General features: G+C 37.4%; 1 protein-coding gene across 1 annotated transcript; it reads left to right on the top strand.

Annotated features, from left to right (window-relative positions):
• Window positions 1-732: 732 nt before the first annotated feature.
• LOC145768395 (cleavage and polyadenylation specificity factor subunit 1-like) lies at window positions 733-24,361 on the top strand. The gene is made up of 34 exons (XM_082579877.1): window positions 733-962; window positions 1,207-1,234; window positions 1,469-1,602; window positions 4,881-4,961; window positions 5,329-5,498; window positions 5,723-5,869; window positions 6,361-6,500; window positions 6,777-6,887; window positions 8,097-8,190; window positions 8,438-8,525; window positions 9,190-9,303; window positions 9,475-9,529; window positions 10,196-10,278; window positions 10,900-10,974; window positions 11,420-11,584; window positions 11,889-11,954; window positions 13,037-13,214; window positions 13,557-13,699; window positions 14,386-14,585; window positions 15,071-15,245; window positions 15,639-15,738; window positions 16,049-16,152; window positions 16,966-17,064; window positions 17,591-17,710; window positions 18,083-18,235; window positions 18,777-18,893; window positions 19,703-19,881; window positions 20,294-20,435; window positions 21,059-21,211; window positions 21,869-22,015; window positions 22,136-22,439; window positions 23,428-23,557; window positions 23,747-23,885; window positions 24,205-24,361. Exons 1-34 carry the CDS (start codon window positions 819-821, stop codon window positions 24,250-24,252), a joined length of 4,326 nt encoding a protein of 1,441 aa, XP_082436003.1. The 5' UTR covers window positions 733-818; the 3' UTR covers window positions 24,253-24,361.
• The last annotated feature ends 1,042 nt before the right edge of the window (window positions 24,362-25,403 follow it).

Genomic DNA, 25,403 nt, shown 5'->3' on the forward strand with positions numbered 1-25,403 from the left:
GTTTATATAGGCCTACTCATAAAGGCTTTGAACCACTTCTTGCTTTTGACTGAGGCAGCAATTCAGGCAACATCTCCCAATTGATGCAGCCAGTGCAATGTCTTCATTTCAGGTCTATGAGATCCAGATCTTCTGCAGGTCGAAGCAGTGGGCAAGGATTTATGATCTGCTGTGCTGTTTGAGGTTTGCCACAAACACAGGCTGGCGAGTCACACGAACCCCAGGAAAACAGTTATATATACATGGTACATATATACAGTGTTTAAACCACTAATGCAGGCCTAGTTATTGAGATTGGTGGACTGAAGTTTTTGATTCTCAAAGTGTAAATTAATCCATCTACTAGGTGTCGCTGAATGAAGGACATTCATTAAAATGCATTGTTTAAGCATTTTAAGGACTCACCCCTTGAGAGTCGAACTAGTGCTGCTTGATCTTGCAGTTGCTTCTTGCACAGAGTTAGACACTTTGGTTAGTTGGTTTTTGAATCTTTATCCTCGGACTGACAAAGCCTTGATTGGTTTTTCCTGGTAGTTTCGCATACTTGTAGAGGCTCTTCACACATAATCATCGGAGTTTGTCATCATTTTCATTGTGATTATATACCGATATGCCAAATCCAGAAAATTAACTAGCAAAATTTGTTATGGATATTTTAAAATTAGTAGGCTACGGTACTATGGTTTTGTACTAGGGTATTTAATAACCTATGATATATTATGTATAGATAGCTTCTCATTTCCTTAAGGTAAGATGGTTTTATAACAAGCTACTACAGTTACCAACACTGACTGGCTTAGAAAAGCGGGCTTTTTAGTATGTATGCATGGTATCAGCAGATACATGCTCCGACAGGCGTAGAACGCTGTGCATTCTGTTATTTTACGTCAGACAAAGACAAAGATCTTGTTGTAACTGCAGCATCCCAACTTACTGTATATCGTCTTCGTCGAAATGTTGAGGTAAGTTTGATTGCACTGCATTTGTTTTTTTAATTTTTTTTTTCCTGGCTGGTGATTTCTTTGTTTTGAGTTATTTTAAAGTATTTTATAAGTTTTGTTTCAGCATGTATTTATTTTGCATTAAGCTGCATATTTTGTTGATGAAACTATTGGTGCTATTACAGTATATTTTTAAGATAAAGAAAATCTTGCATAGGCCTATAATATACCATATTAATTTCTGTTTTTATTTTATTTATTTCAGGTTCCTGGTAAAACAGAAAACAATGAAGGTGATTATGTAGTTTATCTTTTTATCATGCCTATATCACTAGTCAAAATAGCTTATGTATTTAGACCAGGCTATTGCTTAGCACTCGATCGATATCAAAGAAGTAACTTTCAGGATAATGTTCAGAATTCAACTCAATAGCTGCCTAGTCACTAGTCAGTTTGTATTTGAAATATATATACAAAAGATTTAACTCAAAATTTACTTTTTATGAGTAAAAAGATTTCTTTTACAGAAACAACGCTTATAAAAGACAAGCTCGAGCAATTGGGAACATGGCAGCTATTTGGAAATGTGGTTTCTATAAATAGTGTTCGCCTAACTGGTGCGACTCGAGATTCCCTTTTACTGAGCTTTAAAGAAGCCAAGGTAAAATTGCTGATATCAAACATTGCTCCATCCCTTGCTAAACTTGCATTAATAAATCTATATATATTATATGTAAAAACAATGAAAACTATTAATACTACAAAAAGTGCTCAATGCTAAGCAAAAAAGCAAAGCAGAGCGAATTAAATCAAATAAATATAGTTATTACTATCTGAATCCTTAACAGCCTGTTTCACCTATACGGATTACGGATCATCAGAAGTTCTTATTCAAATGTATTATTTTAACAAATTCTATTTGAATAAGAACTTCTGATGATCCGTATAGGTGAAACAGGCTGTTAAGGATTCAGATAGCAATTATTATATTTGATTTTATATAGAGATGTACCGATATATCGGTATCGGTGATATCGGCCATTTTTTGAGTATCGGTATCGGCAAAATTTGGCCGATACTGTGGCCGATACTAAACACGGAAACAAAAGGCTTTTGCTGCGGATTTTCTAGAGAAGCAAAGATATAAATTTTTTATAGTAGTAACTAACGTCACATTGATGTAGAAAAATAACAACCTGTTTAAATTTTTGATACGTCACACTCCCATGACTTCTTGCGCGCAAGTTTTAACATTGGTTGCTTAGAGTGATTCTTTCACTTAAACAAAACATTTTGTTTCAGCGGTTTTGCGTTGTTCGATTCTTAAATTGTGTAAGGAGACTCAATTTCTCCAATATTTATCATTTGTGTTTCTTTTTTACTCTCAGCAGAGTATGAAACTTGTAAAAGTTTTTCATCCATACAACGTCATTATTGCGTTCATAAACGTAGTTGCACTGATGAGAATTTAATATTCGAAAACGCGTTCTGCAACACTGTTTTTTGCACTCTGCAATGCCTGATGCAGATTTATCTGTAGATTTCCATCACGCATTGAAGCGGTGATCTGATAATGAAATTTTCTACGGTTCGAGAAAAAGTTTTCTCTGCCTATAAAACGTTGAATGGTAGTTTAATTAATTATTTCTGAAAGTTCCTTGGTTTCATATTATCTGAATTAAATTATTATATCTGAAATCGGCATAATAACGTGACATCATCTAAACGTAACAGAAATAGCGAAGAGCAAGTATCACTATGCAAAAAAAAACACAAAAATGCAACGCAAATAGGCAACATCAAAAGACATGGATGTTCTTTGACTTGTCAGCAGCAAGTGGGGATAACTGTGGCTGTGGGAGTTTGTTGCGCAGCCTACTTAGCCTACTCTGACATTGTTTAAGCTTGATGAGTTTATTACAACGAAAGGTGGAAATTAAATCACAAACTGATAGAACCAGCTTACTAAAAACAACCAAGTTACATGTTTTTTTTAAACGTTTAGCAACGTAAAAACGATGCAAAATTATACATTTTTGCTACCTTGGTAGTCTTGGCCTGGCAAAAGCTTCTCAACCAAACGACAAGCGCCCTTAAGGGTAGAACCTTTGACATACTGATATCCAATTGAACGAACCCGAACCATCAGATGTTAGGTTGTCCGTCCAATTGTGGCTATTTCAGCATTCAGCCAGAGAGTTGATTATTACTTTAAACTTTTTTTGGTAATTACACAACAAACAAGAGCAATAGCAGTGGTGGGAAGTTGCATTTTTCCTTTGTTCCGAGAAACGCAACCTTGATGACGTCATGAACAGCGTAGCTTCTGATTGGTTGATGATTCAATGGGATATCAGTATGTTAAAGTGCCTACCGCCCTTAGGTTGCACATTACTTGTCGTATAGTTTTTGTACGACTACACAAATGACTTGGTTTACATTTTACATCTTATTATCAATTATGATTGCCTATTTGGAGAGTTTGCGCAAACTCTTTATTAATTTTTCAGAAACCCCAATTATGATATAATGTTTCTTCCCTTATACCCCAGCTCTCAATCACGGTGGCCTTTCATTACTAAAACCTACTATTATGACACAACATTGAGTTGGGATTGGATTATTGAATCTTCAAGTACCAAGGACTTCGAAATCCGTCCATTGTCACTCATAATGACGTAATAATGCCCCTTTGGCCCCTAATGTTGCCCATTTGAAGTTCCCCTTGCTGCTCTATAAATTTCCAAATTTGGTTGGTTTTGTGGCGTATTTTGGAATTTATTTATTGTAAGCGCTAAACTTGAACACAACTAATTTTAAATTTAGGGGATTTTTTGGTTTTAGACTAATTTGTCACTGTGTCAGTCGCGGTGGTGCCACCGCTTGTGTTTTAGCACAAGATCTTGTGGTTTTACTTTTGATCTTGTGCTCTTGTGCTTTAAGTTTTACCTTATTTGCATAAAACTATTAAAAAAAGCTTTTTTTAATAGTTTTATGCAAATAAGGTAAAACTTAGCATTTGATATAATTACTTGCAAATACCAAAATTGCTTCTTTTTGTAACACTAAAGTATCGGCCAAAATATCGGTATCGGTATCGGTATCGGCCTAAAAAAGTTATATCGGTATCGGTATCGGCCAAAATATTGGTATCGGTACATCTCTAATTTTATATGATATATATATATGTTTTTTGAGTTCATGAAATTATATTTTATCCATTTTAATTGTGATTTTTGTATAACTAAGTGAAACGCATCCCCACAGTTGACTGTAAATTGTGATGTATGAATATTAGTCAAGTAGCGTGTTTGTTGCAGATATGTGGTTGCTAAAGTACTAAAACTCAAATGCATGTTGTTCTAGTGAAAGCTGGCCAGAGCTCATTTTTTGCTGAATGACATTTAGTAACAAAACCATATTCTTTTTAAAACATGACATAGTTTAAAAAAGTGCTACATTACACTCAATGTATATTGTATATATAGTTGAAGAACATCTTTTGATAAAGTGCGATAAACAAATATTAACTTTTTTAAGTAGGTACTAGATTGTGGTTGACCTATAGTTATGTTAGAATAAAAATGATATTTTTTATATTTCTCGATGATTTTTAATGCATAGTTGGTTGATGTTGTGATCTGGGTTGTTTGCCAGACCAAATATACCTTTTAAGTTTGTATATATATATAGTTAAGCTAAAACTGTGTTTAGCCAACTTTGCTAGGTGTAGATTGTGATTTATCTTTTTAAATTACTTAGCTTGCATTATTCATTTATCAGTTAAGGTTAAAAAACTAAATGATTTTTTAAAAAACAGATCACAATTACTTTATTTTGTATTCTTAAATTATTCGTATTTGATTGAAATGCACGAGCAAAGTGACCAGATAATAATTCTAAATTTATTATTAATTGTTGTAAATATATATTTTTCAGTTGTCATTAATTGAGTTTGATGCTACAACTCATGACATCAAAACCTCTTCACTTCACTATTTTGAAGACAACCTTTATAAGGTTCGTGTTGTTGTTTCAATATGTTTAACTTGTGAAGTCATGCTCCAAATTAAATTGCTTAACAAGTTTAATATATTACAGAAATATATTACAGACATGACAAACAAACTAGAATGTCTTGCAAAAATTTGTTCAAAATTTCCACCTATCTACTGGAACAAGAAAAATATTTTTGATTAATTCATCTGTTAACTTAAAGACAAAATTTTCTCTCCTTTTCAACTCAAAAGAATTTGTCAATAACGTGCATGAACTGAATTCATCTATAGAATTTGCAAGTTTGAAAAAGAGGTCAAGGTCAGATTAGCTTTAATTTATGATATATAAATTATAATTGACAAAATTTTGTTTTGAATTTTCTTGACAGGAAGGATTACTGCAAAGAATCACCTTGCCCAAAGTAAGTGTCGACCCTGAGGGGCGATGTGCATCTTTGCAGTTATCAACAAACACGGTTGCTATCGTTCCTTTCAAAACTAAAGATATCTCTCTGACGACTGATGATGTCACCTTGACCAGTGAAGCTTCAACCCAAGGGTATGCCTTGCTGCTTTTCCTGTACATATTTTGACATGTATGCACTAAGTTTAATACTTTTAAAAGTTAACGTGTGTTACATGAAAGCTTATCTATGTGTACAAACCTCAGACCCTACTCCCATTGAGCTATCACGGTCCAGCAGTAAATCTTAAAAGCCTACTGATCTGTACACTACGTTTTCATATGTACAAGTCGTGATTCTCAATGATGTTATATTATAGAAAGCGACCAACTCCAGCAACAAGTTACAGCATTGATCTTCGTGAAGTGGACACAAGATTACAGCGAATCATAGACACGCAGTTTTTGTATGGCTACTACGAGCCCACACTTCTAATTCTATTTGAATCACTGAAGACCTGGGCTGGGTAAGTGAAAGCTGACTGTGGGGTTTAATTTGTAAAAATAAATATATATATATTATGTAATGTATATTATACGAAAATTGAATGAATATTATATATACTTTTAGTGCTTCTGTATGTAGAATGATACCAGGTTGATTTTTACTTTGTTTTGTCAAATGACATCGCTTTAGAAGGTCCGATTCGGGATCAAACGAAACAGTTTGAAGTGCGTAATACGTCGCATTCAGGCTGCGGCTGGTTGAAGAATTATGATTAAGTAAACGTGAAGGCAAAGAAGCCAATTTTCATATCCACCTTCAACGTGCTCTTAATCTTTAAGTGTCTTGCCAAAAGCACTGACGCGTGCTTTCATCTGGTGTCAAATACACAGCCTTGTTAGCGTCGTGCAGAGGTTCTCACTACTCGGCCACGTGCCTAGCAACGCTGTTGTTGGCATATTTACATCGGGGAATCCCCGAGCATCGAAGCTCTAATTATGATTTGCATCGCAGGAGAGTTGCCTTGCGCCAAGACACCTGCAACATCGTTGCTATTTCATTAAACATGGCTGAGAGACTCCATCCTGTCATTTGGTCACTTAACGGTCTCCCGTTTGATTGTAAATACGCCTATGCCGTGCCAAAGCCTATTGGTGAGTGCTGAATAGCGGTTTTGGTCAGTTACAATTTTTTTTTGATTGTTGAAAATCTGTCCCACTGTCTCTTCGCACAGTCTTGTACTATTCTAATCAGTCATTTAAACTGTACTCGGTATTAGAAATTGAATTTGATGTTTTGTAAATATTCCTAATTAATTTTTTTATCCTTCCAATATTTGCAATGGATATATTTTTAATTAGTTTTGTTAATGAATTATTTTTAACTGTAGCATCAATTGTGTAAATATATTGATATTTTCGTACGCTTAGGTGGCGTTTTAATATTCGCCGTGAATTCCCTTCTACACCTCAACCAAAGTGTTCCTCCGTATGGCGCATCTCTTAACTCCCTCACTCAAAATTCAACTTCATTTTCACTAAGTAAGTATGAATATCTCACTGAATTTATTCGCTGTTTCACACCTTATTTGAGTAGAGGTAGTTTGCATACTGTAGTGTTGGACTATGTATTTTCCGTGCGCGGACATTTTGCCGAAAGACATTTTGCCCAAACCCATTTTGCCGAAAGACATTTTGCCGAAAGGACATTATGCCGAAGGACATTTTGCCGAATGGACAAATTGCCTAAAGGACTAATTGCCGAACGGACTAATTGCCGAAAGGACTAATTGCCGAATGGACAAATTGCCGAAACAATTTGGAAAAAAATTACTTTGAAGTGACACAAAGTCTCGTTACTATGCAAGCAGTGCTTTTGAAATAGAATCACTTTGCTACTTTTTGTTTGCCTAAAAATTAGTTTGAAGCAACACCAAGTCTCGTTACTATGCAAGCAGTGCCTTTGAACTGGTAATTATTTTAAAGTGACACCAAGTCGCAAGTCTCATTGCTATGCAAGCAATGCCTTTGAACTGATAATCATTTTGAAGTGACACCAAGTCTCGTTACCATGCAAGCAGTGGCTTTAAAATACTGTAGTAATTACTTTGCTACTGTTGTTTGCCTAAAAATTGCTTTAGCCTATATACAGTATCCACAGTTTTTGGAAATCAGTATTAGTTTGAAGTGACACTCAAGCCTCATCTATAAGTATAGGCTATAGGCTATGCAGTCTCCACAGGTTTTGGAGATCAGTATTAGACGTTCGCTTATACATATAACACTTCTGTCGGATACTTACGCGCTGTCGCACATAATTTGTGAGTGAAATCTGTTTGTGAATGACATTTATGTGTTATTAGGTTATGATAATACATAAAATGCATTTGTATAATTTCGGCAATTTGTCCATTCGGCAATTAGTCCTTTCGGCAAAATGAGTTTCGGCAAAATGTCCATTCGGCAAAATGTCTTTCGGCAAAATGGGTTTCGGCAAAATGGGTTTCGGCAAAATGTCTTTCGGCAAAATGTCCGGGTACCGTATTTTCTATCAATTAAGAGCACCATACTGACTAAGTTATGGCATGTGGAAACATTCGGTTATGATGAAAAGCTTTGTATTCTACTCATAAAGTATCTTTTTTATTTCCTGAGCTGGTATGGACTAGTAACCAGTGTAATTGTTCCTTTAACTGGTGACAGCCTCTGCACTTATCGGTTCAAGTTAAACTGTTGTGATTTTTACCACAGAACCACAAGAGGGTGTTTGTATGACACTGGACTGCTCCAAAGCTTCGTTCATTTCACCCGAGAGCTTAGTTGTGTCGTTAAAAGGTGGCGAATTGTAAGTATCAGACGAAATTGCATAATTTAATTGCATTTAATCAATACACTAAATCACTAATTAATACGCTTATCCCATCAATTATAATACCATCATTCATTATGCATGTGACCGGATTAACCAAAACTTTAAAAATAGAATAACGTCGGACTTTCAATCGTTTTCAAGCCTTTTCAATGTTACCATGTACATTGTACAAGACGCCGATATGGTAAAACCATCCATTAAGAACTGAAAACATTTCCAGATACGTTTTAACCTTGCTGGTGGACAGCATGCGGAGTGTACGAAACTTCCATTTTGACAAGGCTGCTTCCAGTGTCTTAACTTCATGCGTAAGTGTGTTTCATGTGGTATGGATATCGGGCATGTTTTTAAACTGAGTCTGCTACTATTCGGTGAGTCCGATTCGGTGAGTCCGATTCGGTGAGTCCGATCCGGTGAGTTCCTAACCTCTAATCCCTAACCCTAAAACGGCAATGATAATTAGGCTACGGTACCCGATAATTTAAAAAAAAGATTAAAAAAATCCCCCATTAAGGGATCGGATTCACCGAATCGGACTAACCGAAACGGGCCATTCCGTTTTAAACTAGTCGGCGGAATTCTCGACATATTGCCGCCTCAAAGGAAGACGATGACTCGATGAGCCGCCTAGGAAGTCAAAACATGTCTGTGTTTCTTATATCCATGTTTTCGTGTTTAACCCTGTTTTCTTGTCACTAGGCCGGGTTCTTATCACCCTTGAGTGAAAATAAATGATAACCTTGCAATTGCATAGATGTCCGGCCACGTATCGAGCAGCCATTTTGTTTCCCAATTCATGACCCCGTCCTAGATAGCAACATCTGCGGTTTTTACATCAATGTAAAAATCGCGGATTTTGCTGTCTGGATAGTTGATAATGTTGTCTGCTGTTTTTTGTATTCACTGTCATCCTCATCATTTGTTTTTCCGATATCATCTACTTTGGTGGATAAGTGAAGTTTCTTTGCATAGATCACCACGCTAGACGACGGTTTTGTGTTCCTTGGGTCACGCTTGGGCAATTCTCTCTTACTCCACTACACGGAGGCTCGCACGGACACCATATCTTCTGCGTCTGCTATCGAGGTATTAGTCTACCAACCACTCTTGAAGGATAGTTAATAATGAGCTTATGTACGTTATATTCTGTTCATGCCAAAAGGGTAGAAACACCTTTAGTTTCTTGTGTCCAGTTATAATGTCTTTGCACCTAATTTGTGGTCCTCTGGCGTTGCTGTCACGCTTCATGATTTGTAGCCTGAAGAACCTGCAGCGAAGCGGAAAAGAATCAACACGGCTTCTGATTGGACCGGTGAGTATCATGCTTGTAACAGTCGTATGCAGAGTTGTCATATTAAATTGGTCAATTTTTAACGTCTAAGTTTCACCTCTATTTCTTGACACGTTGCCTCTACCTATACTAATGCGTAAAATCTAGATGATAAACTTGCAAATTCATTTACGTTGCTTACTGTGATTTTAATTTATTTTCAACTTTCACAATTTGTTCAGAAGTTTGAGTTGAATGTTAAGTTTAGTTGGAACGCTCAGTTACATCCAAGTAGTTCTATTCTATTAGTTGGCCATGCCTCAACTTTTATCCTCATTGTAGACTTATCAAAACCTCCCGAGAATTGCAAGTTGTAAAATTAAAAGTCATTTTCCCCAGGCTATAAAATCTCATTGCAACCATGCCGTATTCAATAACGCATGTAAATGCATGCATGCAACGTAACTCCTTGCTGGTGACGCAATGTCATGTGCCAACCACAGTCCACAGAAGTTGTCAAGGCAGATTTTAATTTGTATTTTTTTTTCACTGAGATTAACGCGTTCGTCATTGCTTGATATTGACCCAAAGGCGTTGCCACTACCCTTGCACAAAGAAATCTTGCCTTTACATTGAAAGTGACTGATCGTCTTCATATGACTTGCTGTCGTTCTGTAAACTTTAAAGTCACAACTCAGTTAATTTTAGCTGGAGATAATGACGCTGAAGACTTCGACATGTACGGGAAGGACACTGTAACATCCGAGCCTTTGTCCTCCTACAATTTTGAGGTACAGTAGACACCGCTTAATTAATGCACCCCATAATTCAATTGACTGTAGGGTGGAATTTTTAAGTATTTTTTTTACTAGCTTATTTATTGATCTAAAATCAGTTCGAACTAAGGTAAATTTATTAAGCAAGCAAATTTTAGTACTTAACCAGTAGTGTAGCGCTGTTTTGTTTTTACAAAAGAGAAGTTCTGCTTTCACCAGATGGGAATAAAGATTGGCCGCTGATTGAGTAGGCCTCTGTGTCGTTCAAGTTAATAAGTTTGATTATGGGTAGTAAACGGATGCTCTGCGTAAGATTCTTTACAGCTTAAGAAATATTAATCTTTGAGTTCTGATGCTGACTGACTTATTACCTTCCCAAAACACGTCGTTGGAAATTACACCGCACATTAACATGACTTGGGTCAATCAGTCGGGCTATGGTTTCAAATGTAGGCTTGACGATAAATTGCCAAAATTAAAGGTAAATTGCGCAAAAATGTTGCTAAAGTTTCATACAATGAAACTGAAATTATTACCACTCGTCATTGGACCGTGTAGGTGAGCAATGAACATGTTGATTGGTGCAGTAGGCCGTGTTTGTCCTTCAGGATTGATTGTGCATTTTTTGTTTGAAAGGTTTGCGACAGTTTATTGAATATTGGACCCTGTGGCGGTGCTGAGTTGGGGGAACCACCTTTCCTTTCTGAAGAAGTAAGTTGCTCTTTTAAAAGTCTGTTTGGGTTTTCTGCTTTTATGCATTTCACATATGAACACGACTCTGCTGTTAGAGAAATGTCGTGATTGTCAGCGTGTTGATTCTGTGTTTAGAGAATTATCTTGTTACGTAGCTTCAACGTCGTCAAGCATTTTATTGACGCTTTTCACCATCTCATTTTTTGTCGTATTCTGGCTCACCCCTGGTGGTTGAAGATTTAAAAAAAGTGGACGGAAAGCAAGCCAATCTTTATGTCTACCTTAAGCCATGTCTTTAAGTGTCCTGCCAAAAACGCTGGTGCATGCTCTTGAGCGGTGTCGAACCGGCGCCCTTTCGACTGCTCTCCCAGGCCTCTCACCTGTCCGCCACCATCTCATGATTCCAAGACTTTGTTTTCAACGTGAAAGAATGGATGTTAATGAAAGACTCTCCCTTTGCCAGTTCGTGTCTCAGCGAGAGGCGGATTTAGAGTTGGCCTTGCTGACCGGCTATGGAAAGAATGGAGCCCTGAGCATCCTTCAACGCACTGTCAAGCCACAGATCGTCACCACCTTCGAACTTCCAGGCTGCGTTGACATGTGGACAGTTCGTACAAAACCTAAAGAGGTAAAACAAAAAAATTATATCATTTCTTACAGAGATCGCTGTTCATGAATTATGTAATATATCTTGTTTCTTGTGTGCACAAAAAAACGTAGAACGTAAGTGGTTTAGAAAGTGAAAAATAAGAATATGACATTTAAATCTATTTTATTGTTACAGATTGTTTGTTTTTACTTTTTTATCTATTGTTGACGTATGTTTTGTCGACCTTGTCACGTTTTTATTGCTTTACTTTTGAAAGAATCACGTAATTTAACATAAAACATGTGACGTACCGTGATCAACGTGACCTATGAATTGTTTGCAGCCTCCAGCCAAGGAATTTGTGAAGCAGCACGGCTATCTCGTACTCAGCAGAGAGGATTCAACATTGGTGAGCGATTGTTATGACAATGCTTGAGTTACGCCTTAAATAAAAGGTTTTATTATGGAAGAGCTTGATTGAAATTAAAATTTAGACAACTGCGCTGCTTTTTGGTTTCAAAAAGATTTAAAAAAAAATAGAAATGTCAGATACTCTTTTTATAAGGATCGATCCGGCATATCCTGACATCATCAAATAGTTTTTCCATACATCCCTTTCCTTCATCAAGTTTGTGTTTCTGTACTCCAGTTTCCTTTTCTAATTGAAAGAGAAAAGTTGTGCTTGTCTACCCTTTTTATAATGTGCTGCTTCCAGCTAGTGTAGAGTTCCTGCAGAAGTCTGGTACCAGGCTGCTACGTTTCCAGTTTAGTGTAACAATTACCATCTACAAATTCTACATGTTAAAAGTGAAAGAATTGGATGAAAACTTAAGCATCAAAAAGATATAACTACGTTATTGATATCAACAATATCAATTGTGTCGATTTGCCAGTTAAAAGCGCAATGCTTTCTTTCGTATAACTGTTTGAATGAGAGAGTGCAGACTCGACGACCTCCTACGCCTTCAGGGCTACGGTCTTTCTCACTCTCACATTGGATGCACAGTTGCACACTGTACGATTTGCTGCTTTTTTGTGTCCATTTTGTTTCGCATCCAAACAAAAATAAATGACCATCCATCATCTTATTGTTTGAGCTAACGACCAACTTATGCAAGCAAAAATGCAGTAGATACATACGGTAAGTAACTACCGAGGAGACCGTATGGTCGTTTCGTTGTCTCCCTACCAAAAAAAAAAAAAAAACCTAAACATTGTGTGTATTTTTGTTATGTGTCTCCTTTGTATTTTAATAAATAATTGATTGATTGATTGAAGTAATTTTGTCAATTTAATAAAGTCTATTTGAATAAGCTGAAGATGCTATTACTATAGCGAAATCGATTCTTAATAAAATACACTAAGAGGTTTGATTGTTGTGCAAATGCCAGCATTTGATGAATGCAAAAAAGCAGCACCATCTTGATTGAAGTAAATAATCTTATTTCATTTCACAAGCGACTCATGTCCTTCTTTTCAACCTGCTTTTAGATCTTGGAAACCGGTAAAGAGATCATGGAGGTTGAAGAGAGCGGTTACAATACCCGTCAACCGACCGTGTTTGTTGGCAACATAGGCGGCCGTAACAATTTTATACTCCAAGTATGCGCTGAAGGGGTGTGGCTTATGGATGGAGTGAAATTATTGCAACAAATTCCAATTGATTTAGGTAAGCCATTTTTTGCTTGTCATCTGCCAAAGCAACAGAAAAGATATGTACTCACTACTCATGCATTGATGGAGGCTTAGAAAAAAAAAACACTGTGAACAGTATATTCTGAAATACTAACAGATATACATATCTGTTTCTCGGCAGCCGATTTGTAGCAAGAATTGACAGCGATAGACACCGTGTTTCGCCCATGAGGCTGGGCTCATGATCTACATATACAGATATATATATCAGTATTGTATTGACGCAAGGCCATTATTATTATCGAGGCGCACTGTTTGATTTTAGAGCTTTTGTTCACCTAAAATTTTTCCGTTCACCTTTTTCTTTTTATGCCAGGCTCACCAATCATCCAATGCTCACTGCTGGACCCTTACGTAATGCTGCTGACCGCTGACGGCCAGTTTGTAATGCTAACGTTGAAACAGGCGGACACCGAGTTCGGGTACAAACTGCATTGCTCCAATCCTTCACTTTCTCAAGTAAGTCGATCATGTCATGGTTTGAGATTGTTATTAGGGATGATGTATCATCATTTATCCAGGCAGCAAATCAGTCATTTTTTACATTGATTCAACGTCTGCAGACGTTGCATCAATGTAAAAAACGATTGGTTTTCTGTCTGGGTAGGGCGAGGCACTCTTGCACTACATTACAATAATGTAACCCGTTGGCAAGTAATTGCTTTATGAAGATAACGGACGTTTTTTCTTGACGTTTTCTACCCCATTCAGACTCCGGTTTACACCCATGTCCACAGACGAACACTACCAATGCCACTTCCGTCAGCGCATCAATGTTTTTGAATTGATTTAGCTTCTGAACTTGTCGATATGAAAACGTTGACGTAACTGAGATATTACGTCAATGTAAAAGTGGACCGGTTCACTGGCTGAGTGTACCACACGACTGGTTAAGTTGCAAAGCAGATGATAATCATTTCAGACTTAATAAATTATTAAAGGATGTCATAATTTTTTCTTTTACAATTAATCGAATATTTTAGTCAATAAAACGGTTACATTTATGTACATTGTACATTTGTACAAGCTTACGAAACTTCCCTTGGCTATGCGGATTGTTGATTTTTTTCATGTTCAAATAAATAAAATCGTGTGAACCGCATTAATTACCATCTATTCTATACGATGTTGCTGTTTTACCCCAGATCCCCCAAGTTCGATGTGTATGTCTGTACGCTGACGTAAGCGGGTTGTTTGCAAGCAAAGACCAACCTAGTCCCAAGGCCACCCAACCGACGGAGGAAGTGATTTCAGACGGGGATTATAAATTGACGGAGAAATGGGGCGGCTCGTCCAACAAAGACGGCCCTGAAAAAGTTCTTGCCGGCTCCCAGGGTTCCATTACGTGAGTTACGTTTACGATCGTATTCCATTTTTTGTCAGCAAAACTTAAAAAAATGGCAATTATTCTTGTTTCCTGGTTATGTGAAAATCATCATTAAAATTAGACATCAACAGAATCTTGGTGATTCCAACGTTTTCAAACGTTAAAAAATTTAGTTTGGTATAATTTGCAGGATTATGTTTGCCTTTCCATTATAGCGCACTGGTTAGACAGGGGCACACTAATCATTGAAGTGAGCCATTGGGATACGTTATTGGGGCGTGAGCTATTTCCCAACAAAAATGCCTCAAATCGGTCCAACTACTTTCAGCAGTGGTGAAGCTTAAAGTCTACGACAGTCTTAACTTTCACTTACTATTCACATTCACATACCAACAATGGTTGGTTCTGATACAGCTCATGACCTACATGCGGTTTAGTCTCTAATGCTCTCAAGGCAGGTCGTTTAACCGAACGTCCTTTTTTTTATCAATTTTGTGTTCCAGAGCTGACGAGGAAGACGAATTGTTATATGGCGAATCTGACCATGACGTCATTTTTCCTTCTTTGAACAAACCTCAAACATCAGAAAGCGAGTCACAAATGGAAGAGAGCTCTTTCAAAATCGACAAGGAAAGGACGTTTTGGGCGGCTTTAGTTCGTGACAATGGCTGCTTGGAGGCTAGTACACTAGTTTCACTGTTATTTGTTTGGACAACAACAGCTGCTGGGAGGCCACTTTTATGGTTTATTTTTGGATAAAAACGATTTTTAATCTCCGATAATAAGATAGATTTTTGAGTAGTTGAGTTTCTGTTTGGTTCACGATTTGTGCTAAATAAATGTAAATACCTGTCCAGTGTCAGACACAACCAATTAACAACTTCACCCGCATGGTCGGTTTTGAGAGCGCCTGTGTGGCACCTGTCAAAAGTATGCGGGTTTAGCTTAGCAATACACTTAATGACATGCCGGAAGGTGGACACAAAGATAGGTTGTCTTCTTAACCATTTAATTTGGAGTTTCAATCACCAGGCGTATGAGGTTCTTCAAATAAAGTTGTTTTTTCACCAGATCTATGAAATACCAAGTTTCACGCTTGCCTATATGGTCAAGAACTTCACCAACGGTCCAAAGCTACTTGTGGACAGCAGTCATTCTTACTCATTTTCAGGTAAGTACATAACCGAGGCAGCAAAATCGGTCATCCTGTCTGAGAAATGATCATCGCTTTAATGTCGTTTTGTAATTTTGTTACATAAAGACCAAGCAAATGAGGTGAGACTTTCAAAACTGCAAAGTCTCAGCAGAACATTCTAAACTTAATGAATACATATTATCAACGCATTTTGAACGATATTTCTATGTTTGTTAACGATCTTTTTCTATTTAGTTACTTTGTTGTAAAACTGCTGATGTGGCGTATCGTAATGGTCAGTACACACGTCACAAACAGGATAAAATTGTTCTTTTCATGAGCGCAGAAGACATGGCGAAGGGCATGCCTCCGCGACACACGGACAGCCCCAACATATTTGAGCTGCTTCTCGTGGGGTTAGGATATAAGAAAAGTCGTCCGCACATATTGGTGAGTTTGCTTCTCAAGAATTTCTCAGAAAAAAAATTAAATTTTTATTTTTTCTGTTTGTGAAACCTCAATCGTCTTTGTTCAATGGAAAATAATAATAACTACAAATTATATTTATAGATTAATATCTTGCATTCTTTCTATGACTGTAGACTAAACTATTACTGTTTTTGCCCCCTTGATAAAGCCAGTCGTGCTGACTGACGAAACGTCGGAAATAAAAGCTAGTTATCATTTCAACATCCCATGATAGTCTCTCTAGTCTACAGTCACCGGAAGAACGCAAGAAATTAACTTATAATTATAACACTCTGTGAACAGTCCCATTCTGTATTTACAAACTATGTAATTGTTTATATTAATTATATTGTTTTACAATGTGTTGTAAATGATAGTACAGTAGTTTATTATGTTCACTTTTTGTGTAAATACAGGTTGCAAGCAGTAATATTATTCAATATAAAAAAAACTTGCTTTTTGTTTCATCTACTGTAATCGATGCACCAAAATCCCTGTTAATTTTTATCACCGCTTGAATGTGCAGTTATACGGTACTTTTTTTCAATCAATCAATCATTTTATTTTTCGTCATTAACGCGTCCGGGACGAAAAAGATACTAACTACAAAAATCGATATAAACCTACCAGCACGTTAACGAACGGGAAAAGATGGCAAAACCTTGAAAGGTTTAAAACGTGCCTGAATGAAAAATTATGTAGTAGGCTATATATCAGTAGTTAGCACGGCCACAAAACCCAAACGTTACTTAAACCTATTGATGTGAAATTTCAATTTAACTCTGTTCCTTTCAGGCTCGCGTGAATGAGGAACTGTTGATATTTGAAGCCTTTTCCTACAAAGTTAATGAACAGAATGTCAGGAGCAGTTCCCTTCAAATTCGATTTAAAAAAGTAAAGAAAACTCACTTCATTCAAAAATAATTCTAGTCGACTTTCAAGTCTGCCTGGTGTTTATGTGACTTTTAAATTAGTTTGTTTTTACTTATACTCTTTGAGTTGTATTTTGAAAAGCACTTTATTAATGTATTCAATTCCCAACAATAAATTACACTGTGAAGAAGGGAGCGTTCTTCCTGGCTATCAGTACTATAACAAAGAACAGTAATAAAGATTGAAACAAAGTTCATTTTTTATCATACTTTGATCACTCTTGCGTGACTCAGCAGTTGCAAGTTTTGATTTCTTGTGGTAACTGTTTTTTTTTTTTACATTATCTCGATATCGTCTTATATTAAATCAATGTAAACACCAAGCTGTTGTGCAAAGTGGGAAAGGAAATGCCTTCAACTCGCCAAAATATGAAGCATTGCGAATTTTTAACTATTATTTTCATTTAGAAAACTCATAATCGCGATGTTCTCTGGTGAAATCTCTTATCCATAAACATGAATTGAAATCTCTTATCCATTTTCATCAGGTCAATCACAACATTATGATTCGTCGTCTGCCTGGTTCTTATGACGCTGAATCGGAACGACAAATATTGTTTCGTCAGACACGCCTTCGTCCATTTGAAAATGTGGGCGGCTACGCAGGGGTAAGCAACACACTGCACAAGTAAATGAGATGTTTATGTATAAAGCTTTTTACGTACGTGATTTCACGCATGCCCGTTGTGTTAATTACACGACACAGTATAGATCTTCTGGCATTAACTCAGGGTCGACTAATCCTCACCCAGTGGGTAACAAGTGCCGCAAAGGCCTTGTAAGTGCTCGCATGGGACTACTTCAGTATAAAACAATCTTGAGTTTCCATGATTGCTTTGGAGATGTTGATTTAAATCAGTAAAGATTTGAATGTGTATAGCTCTGTGTATCACAAAGCCGTATGTAGATGCCATGTAGGCCGTTGTTAAAAAAGGTTGTTGCCCTTGCATTTATCTTTCAATAAAGTTATTTGTGTTTAGGTTTTCCTCTGCGGTCCATACCCCCACTGGATATTTGTAACGGTCAGAGGTGCTCTACACTGTCACCCAATGACGGTAGATGGCCCAGTGTCTTGTTTTGTGTCTTTCCATAACGTCAACTGCCCCAACGGCTTTCTTTACTTTAATCAACAGGTATCTCATGTTCGACTATATTTCAGTTATTTTGCTTAACTTTTCTTCTTTTGCCATTTTTTTTTTAATTCATTGAGTTAAAGATTATGAACATAGTAGAAAATTCACTCATCCAAAAATAGTATTAGCTGAGCTTATTTGTTACAATTGGAACAATTATTTTTGACACTATCTTTATAAAAATTACTCATCGGTTCATGCATTATTGTATGATGCAAAAATTATTCATCAGTTCATGCACTATTGTATGATGCAAAAATTACTCATCAGTTCATGCACTATTGTATGATGCAAAAATTACTCATCAGTTCATGCACTATTGTATGATGCAAAAATTACTCATCAGTTCATGCACTATTGTATGATGCAAAAATTACTCATCAGTTCATGCACTATTGTATGATGCAAAAATTACTCATCAGTTCATGCACTATTGTATGATGCAAAAATTACTCATCAGTTCATGCACTATTGTATGATGCAACATGTGATCTTTTAAGTTGTTTTGACGTCAAGCCTTACACTTTCATTTTCTCCGCAGGGTGAGCTCAGGATTTGCATGTTACCGGCCCATATGAAGTACGACAATTTGTGGCCTGTCAGAAAAGTGTCCTTTAGATCAACTCCCCATTTTATCACCTACTCCATTGAGCACAAAGTATGGGAAGTTTAGTTTGTCTCCTTCATGTACCATTTGCATAACTACATTCAGGGCGCCACGGTCTTGACTTTAAGATCTCATCAGTGCAGTAAAATCTCGTCAGTGCAATAAACGTGCACAGGATCGAACGTTTTTTTACCAGGGCTGTGGAGTTGGGCGAAGAAAATACGACTCCGACTTCTCGGTTTATAACTGGCCAACTCCGGACATGCCAAAATCCCTCCGACTCCACAGCTGTTTTTTTTTTCGCTGAGACTTTTCGGTCATTTGTCCGAAATAACTTGAAAAAATTCGGTCATTTTTTATTTAGTTCGGTCATTTTTTCTGATGAAAATATTTCCTTTCAAGTAGCTGGTACAAACCAAACTTTGCACTTCCTGACTAGCTACAACATTAAGTTTCCCTGAGAAACGTTGTCGTGTTTTATCTGAGAAAAGTTTGAACAGACAAACATTTCTTCAACGTTCATCAGCGAAACTCAACCTTGCAACACTTTTTTTCGGACATTTTGCTGAAAAATCGGTGAATGACCGGAAAAGCCCCCCAGCTCCACAGCCCTATGCGACTGCTTTTATTACGGCTGCAGCTACTTTAAATAGTTTCAAAAACTTATTTGCATTTCCCATAATCTTGCCTTCTGATTCTCTATTCTGAGGAGCACATGGCAAGCCACCCAACCAGGAAGAGTTTAATACTTGCTTGATGAAATGTAGTTTTAAGGTTGTTACACTTACTTTATGCATAGCTTGCCCATACTTCTCGTATAGTTTCGGACAATTTTTAAGACCAATTGTCAATCATTTCAGGTTTACGCGCTTGCATCGAGCGTGTCCGAACCTTGTACCCGGTTACCATTCCTTAATTGCGACAACGAACGGGAATTTGAAGATTTAGACAGAGGCGAAAGATTTGTCTACCCTCATATTGATAAGTTTTCTGTCCAACTCATCTCTCCCATCAGCTGGGAACTGATTCCCAACGCAAGGTGAGTCTCTCGGTTCCAAATCTCCAATTTTATTTCACGCAACTGCTTTGGAATACTTGAAAGTCTCAACATCTGTTCATATGTTGTAGGTGTCGTAATCTACAGTATGTAAAATATAATTATTAGTGGTGGTATCAAATTTATCCATTCAAATAAAGAGAATAGACGTATTGTCACTTGATTCGGACTGACAAGGTCTTTTTAGAGGTCGAAGCTTGGAAGCTTTACTTGGGCATGAACTTGAACCACGTTCACTTGCCTTATTTGATATTTGTAATACTAATATAAGCTGCTTTGGTCTGTGCGACCAAATTTGCTATCTCTCCAAGATTGCACAGCAAGATCGGGCACATTGATAGAATGTTTCAATTCAGCAGGCGATATACTAATTGTTCGCTTTTCCATTTGTTAGAATTGACATGGAAGAATTTGAGCATATAACTTGCATGAAGAATGTGTGGTTGAGCTATGGGAGTGACAGCTCCGTACGTAGAAACTACGTGGTGCTGGGAACTTGCAACATCATGGGGGAAGAAATGAGCTCCAGAGGAAAGGTGATTTGCTGATTACAAAGGCTGCTTTAAAAACTCTTAAAAAAACTGTCAAGCCATCCAATAAGAGAATTATTGTATCGATGATTTTATACAATATAATGTTTAACAATCGTACTGTAGTGTAGGTTGTTGCTGAAATTTTCTCTAGTTCAATCGATAAATACTAAAAGCAAACGAAGAAGTAGTAAGATCAAATGATGGCGGATTGAGTCTCAACGTTCGCAATTGAATAGGACAGTGCTAAATTCATATGCATGTAATGAATGCAATTGTCTGGTAGCATCGTCCAAATACAAGTGAAACTGTTAGGTAATGCGTCAGTGCTATCCCTGTAAGCTGTAATGTGCTCAGCTACACCTCTAAAAGGCTGCGCTAAAGCTGTCCGTCTTGTAAGGCGCCGAAAGCAATGCATATCTGCAATGGACGAGCGACACAAAACAAGAGTATTATTGCTGCTAAACTAACACCCTACTTATATTTATTATGGCCTAGTTCTGAAATTGAGCTTTCTTAATACATCTAAAATTGTTAATACATATTAGCAAATTTATCTGGTAGTAAATTTTATTATGTTTTATGCATTACATGTATGGTTGATTAATCATTTTGTTTGAATCTGGCAGATCATCATTCTTGAAGTGATCGAGGTGGTTCCTGAACCGGGGCAACCCCTAACCAGAAACAAGCTGAAGCAGTTGTACAGCGAAGAACAAAAGGGTCCGGTCACAGCTGTGTGCGGCGTTGAAGGAAATCTCCTTGCAGCCATTGGTCAAAAGGTGAGGAGAACATTTCAATATTTAATATAATGCAGTAACTTTTCGGAAAATGAGACAAGTAAACGTGTTTTCGATTAACAAAACTGGTCCTTTCTATGTATCATCGCACAACGGACTTTTTCTTTAAACTGAACATTACAATATATGCATTATACAATCATAAAATGCATATCCCGGTTACCACAGATACGGTGAAACAAGCCATAGCCAAGATATAATCTGAAAAACGATATTGCCTAAAGAGCGACGAGATGGAATTAAATGAAATCCGACCCTTGTGACCACGAGATATAGATTTTCGGTTTTAAATCTGTCATACCGTGCAGCTTGAGTTCTGAGTAGTGCTTACAAGTGTAGCAATGTCCCGCAAAACATGCACGTTAAAAAACGAAAACCGATGATGCACATGATCCATTTTTACTGTCCTTGCGAAATTTGTGATTTCTCTAGTCACTAGTGGAACTGATTTACTGTAAAAGAATCTTAACGGATTAAAATTAGGGTGTTGTGCAAATGTCGGGATTTAGAAGTAAGATGATGAATGCAAATTAGTAGCTTTGCTTCTATCAGTAATTTTTAATCGAAATCTAACCAAAAAAACGTAAATTTAACGTTGTATTATGTTGCAAAAAATTAACAAAATATACACTTCTTCAGATTTTTATTTGGAGATTCGACGAAAATCAATCACTCAGAGGGGTGGCGTTTGTTGATACAAACGTCTACGTGCATCATGCCTTCAGCTTTCGAAGTTTTGCTATTGTGGCTGACATCCAAAAGAGTCTGACTTTGTTAAGATATCAGGTAAGGTTCACGACTTACTATATGCAATTATGCATGCATAATTGCATATCATATTACATAGCAATGTAAAACTAATGTAATTTAACTTAATGTAAACATTTCCAACGTTTCTTTTTGCAGGAGGACTTTAAAACGCTCTCAGTGACAAGTCGGGACATCCGGACGATGGATGTGTACACGGCAGATCTTCTCGTGGACGGACCATCTCTTGGATTTGTCTCCTCCGACCACGACAAAAATTTAGTGATCTTCATCTACGATCCTAATGATATCGAGAGCCATGGAGGGAGTCGCCTGATCCGATGCGCGGACATCCACATCGGATCCCATGTCAACTGCATGTGGAGGATAGGATCGTGTCCGATCGACAAAGCGTCAAATACAGCCAACGAACCTTACGCGACAGCTCATGTTACAATGATGGGTAAGCTCATGTTACAATGATGGGTAAGCTCACGTTACAATGATGGGTAAGCTCATGTTACAATGATGGGTAAGCTCACGTTACAATGATGGGTAAGCTCATGTTACAATGATGAGTAAGCTCATGTTACAATGATGGGTAAGCTCATGTTACAATGATGGGTAAGCTCACGTTACAATGATGGGTAAGCTCATGTTACAATGATGGGTAAGCTCACGTTACAATGATGGGTAAGCTCATGTTACAATGATGGGTAAGCTCATGTTACAATGATGGGTAAGCAAGACCGTTGGGAGGATAAATTGGACTCGTACCATTAGATTCTCTGACCCCATATAAGAATTTCAAAGAAAAATGCACCATATTCAAAGAATACACAGTTGTTTCTTAACTCTCCTGACCCCATGGACAAATTACCGGCCCCTAAAATTATCCCCGCTCCAATAGTAAGCTACCTTCTGTACCCCCTGTCAACGCTATTGTGTGTAAGATAACCTAAATCATTAAAATAATAAATTAAAATTTATAAGCCAGTGGCGTCATTTCGTCTTAGACATCGTCAGTTGCTTAGCCTAGTGGTTGAAGCGCTGATATGATGTTTCAAAAGGCGTAAGTTCGGCACCTATCGAGGTCATCTTGTTCCGTTTTGGCAAGACAATTGAGCCGTGCATGAAGATTGGCTTCTTAACCTTCCTGTCTTTACCTAAATCTTAACAAGCTGGACATTAGCCTGGATACAAAAAAATCTCTGATTGGAGTTGCGTCGGAATTTCTCCAAAGCTTACCTCTCTGTATTGCTACTTGCAATACAGGTTATTCTTGCAGCATTGCTTTACATTGCAAAAATTAACATCTTTAGTACAGGAAATAAAAATAAAGGCATATCCGAAATCAAGTCCGGTATCGAAAATTGTTCAAAGTTGTTAACTGGTCTCTGATTCAAATTTTCTGTTGAATAATTGTTGTATGTGTGTATTTATATCTTCAGCTACATTAGACGGTTCCATATGCAATATCCTGCCCGTGGCTGAGAAGATCTACCGAAGACTTCTGATGTTACAAAATGTTATGGCTACAAACTTGCAACACACGGCTGGTCTCAATCCAAAAGGATTCAGGTATTTTTGACCTCTATCATTTGTATTTTACGTTTTTTCTTGGTTTGGTTTCTCCTGTCTCTTTCTCGTAAGACATCGGGCAACACAATTTTTCTGCATCTTGTATCGTATGTTTTTCGTAACACTGCATTGCAAACTGTTTTCTTTGTCAGATTTAGTCTTTTATTTTCTTTTTTTAATCTTTTCCAGGTTACATCGCTCCCAGCAACGAGCGCTTGTGAACCCCGCCAAGAACGTATTGGACGGAGACTTATTGTGGAAGTTCAAAGACCTCGGTCATATGGAGAGACAGGAGCTAGCCAAAAAAATTGGCACTTCCAGCGACCAGGTAGAACGAACACGTTTTCAGCAAATAAACTTGCTTGAAACGTTTAACTTACACAAGTTAAAGGATGTAGGCTATTTTGTCGTCACCAGATATCTATAACCTTCGCCCAACGACATTTGTATTATTGTAAGTCTTGCGTTTTTAAATTGCGCAACCATTTTGCTAGAAGCCGTGTTAACATGAAATTTCCTGACACTTCTTCACTTTTGAGAGATTGTGTAGGCCAACTCCCAGAAAATAGTCTCCGCATCTTCCAAGAATAGGGGGTCGTTATTTTTACACCCATAGCAGGCGTCACAGATACAATTATATTCTTCAGATATTGGATGACTTCATGGATATTCAGAGAGCTACCGTCGTCTTGTGATTGATGATGATTTGTGTTCCGTTTGCTGCTATCTTATTTCTGCCAAAATATAAGCGTATTTGTACTTTTTGTTCTGACGTTGTTATCTAAAAGTGCATATAAAAATTGATTGAGTTTCGCTTTTAGCAGCATGATCGTTGCTTACTTCACTGTGAGTACTTCACTGTGATGTACTTCTTACATCACATTTTAGACGCTACACAAGTTTCCTTACACAGTTAGACCTTACACAAGCACACAGCTTCAAAATTAGAGAACATTTGGCCATGTTTGTAGTTTTTAAATAGTTCGTTTGCGAAATGGAGGTTGGTTTTTGCTAGTCAGTAAGCTGCGAAGGTGAAAAAAACAAAGTAGGATTAACTTTCTGGCTGAGTGCTAGAAGGGTCACAGTTAGACGGTAGTTACTTAAACATGTTCTGATTGGTTGGCGATGTCATCGGGTCTTATAGGGAATTGTGTTCAAGTGGCTACCCGTCAGAGGCAGCAGCGGATGTAGAAAATCATTTTTGGGAAACATTACAGTTCAACTCAAACAAAAATGTCTTGCGATAAAAGGAACAATATAACCATTTGAAGAATGACAGAAACAAACTCTAGACATTTTAGACGCTTTTGCACTACTTTTGGTTTCAAAACGCACACTTCGTATTTAGCCATAATCAACTGTTCTTCGATTTTCAGTGGAACGCCTCAAAGCACCATTGTGAATCCGCTAATGGGCAGAGATGGACTGGAAAGACTGCCGAATGGTACGGAGGCACAATTTTGTGTCAAGCCGGTAGCAGTCACGAGATAATGCCTGGAGGCGACGTAGAATGATAGCTGCAATTGGGATAGGAGATTAAACAACATACGGTACAACTGCTTAACCTATGGCAGAGAGAAGAGCAGCGCTCAAAAGAAATAACTAATTAATAGACTACTAGGCCTACTGAAAAAGTATGTTCAGTTTGACCTAAGTTCTATCTCCAACGATTAGCCGACCATTGACCACGGCAATTACTTGAACCTGCAGTGCTGAAAGTTCCGTAGATTTCGCCCCAGGTGATGTTGCGTGCTTTTCTTGTCAATGGCGTTTATTCTTGATCTACGACACTGGCAGCATTTGTAGCCAGTTTGTAAAAAGTAAGCATTCTAGTGGTCATAAAAAC

This window comes from Aplidium turbinatum, chromosome 4 (assembly GCF_918807975.1).
Source record: "Aplidium turbinatum chromosome 4, kaAplTurb1.1, whole genome shotgun sequence".
Lineage (NCBI taxonomy): Eukaryota > Metazoa > Chordata > Ascidiacea > Aplousobranchia > Polyclinidae > Aplidium > Aplidium turbinatum.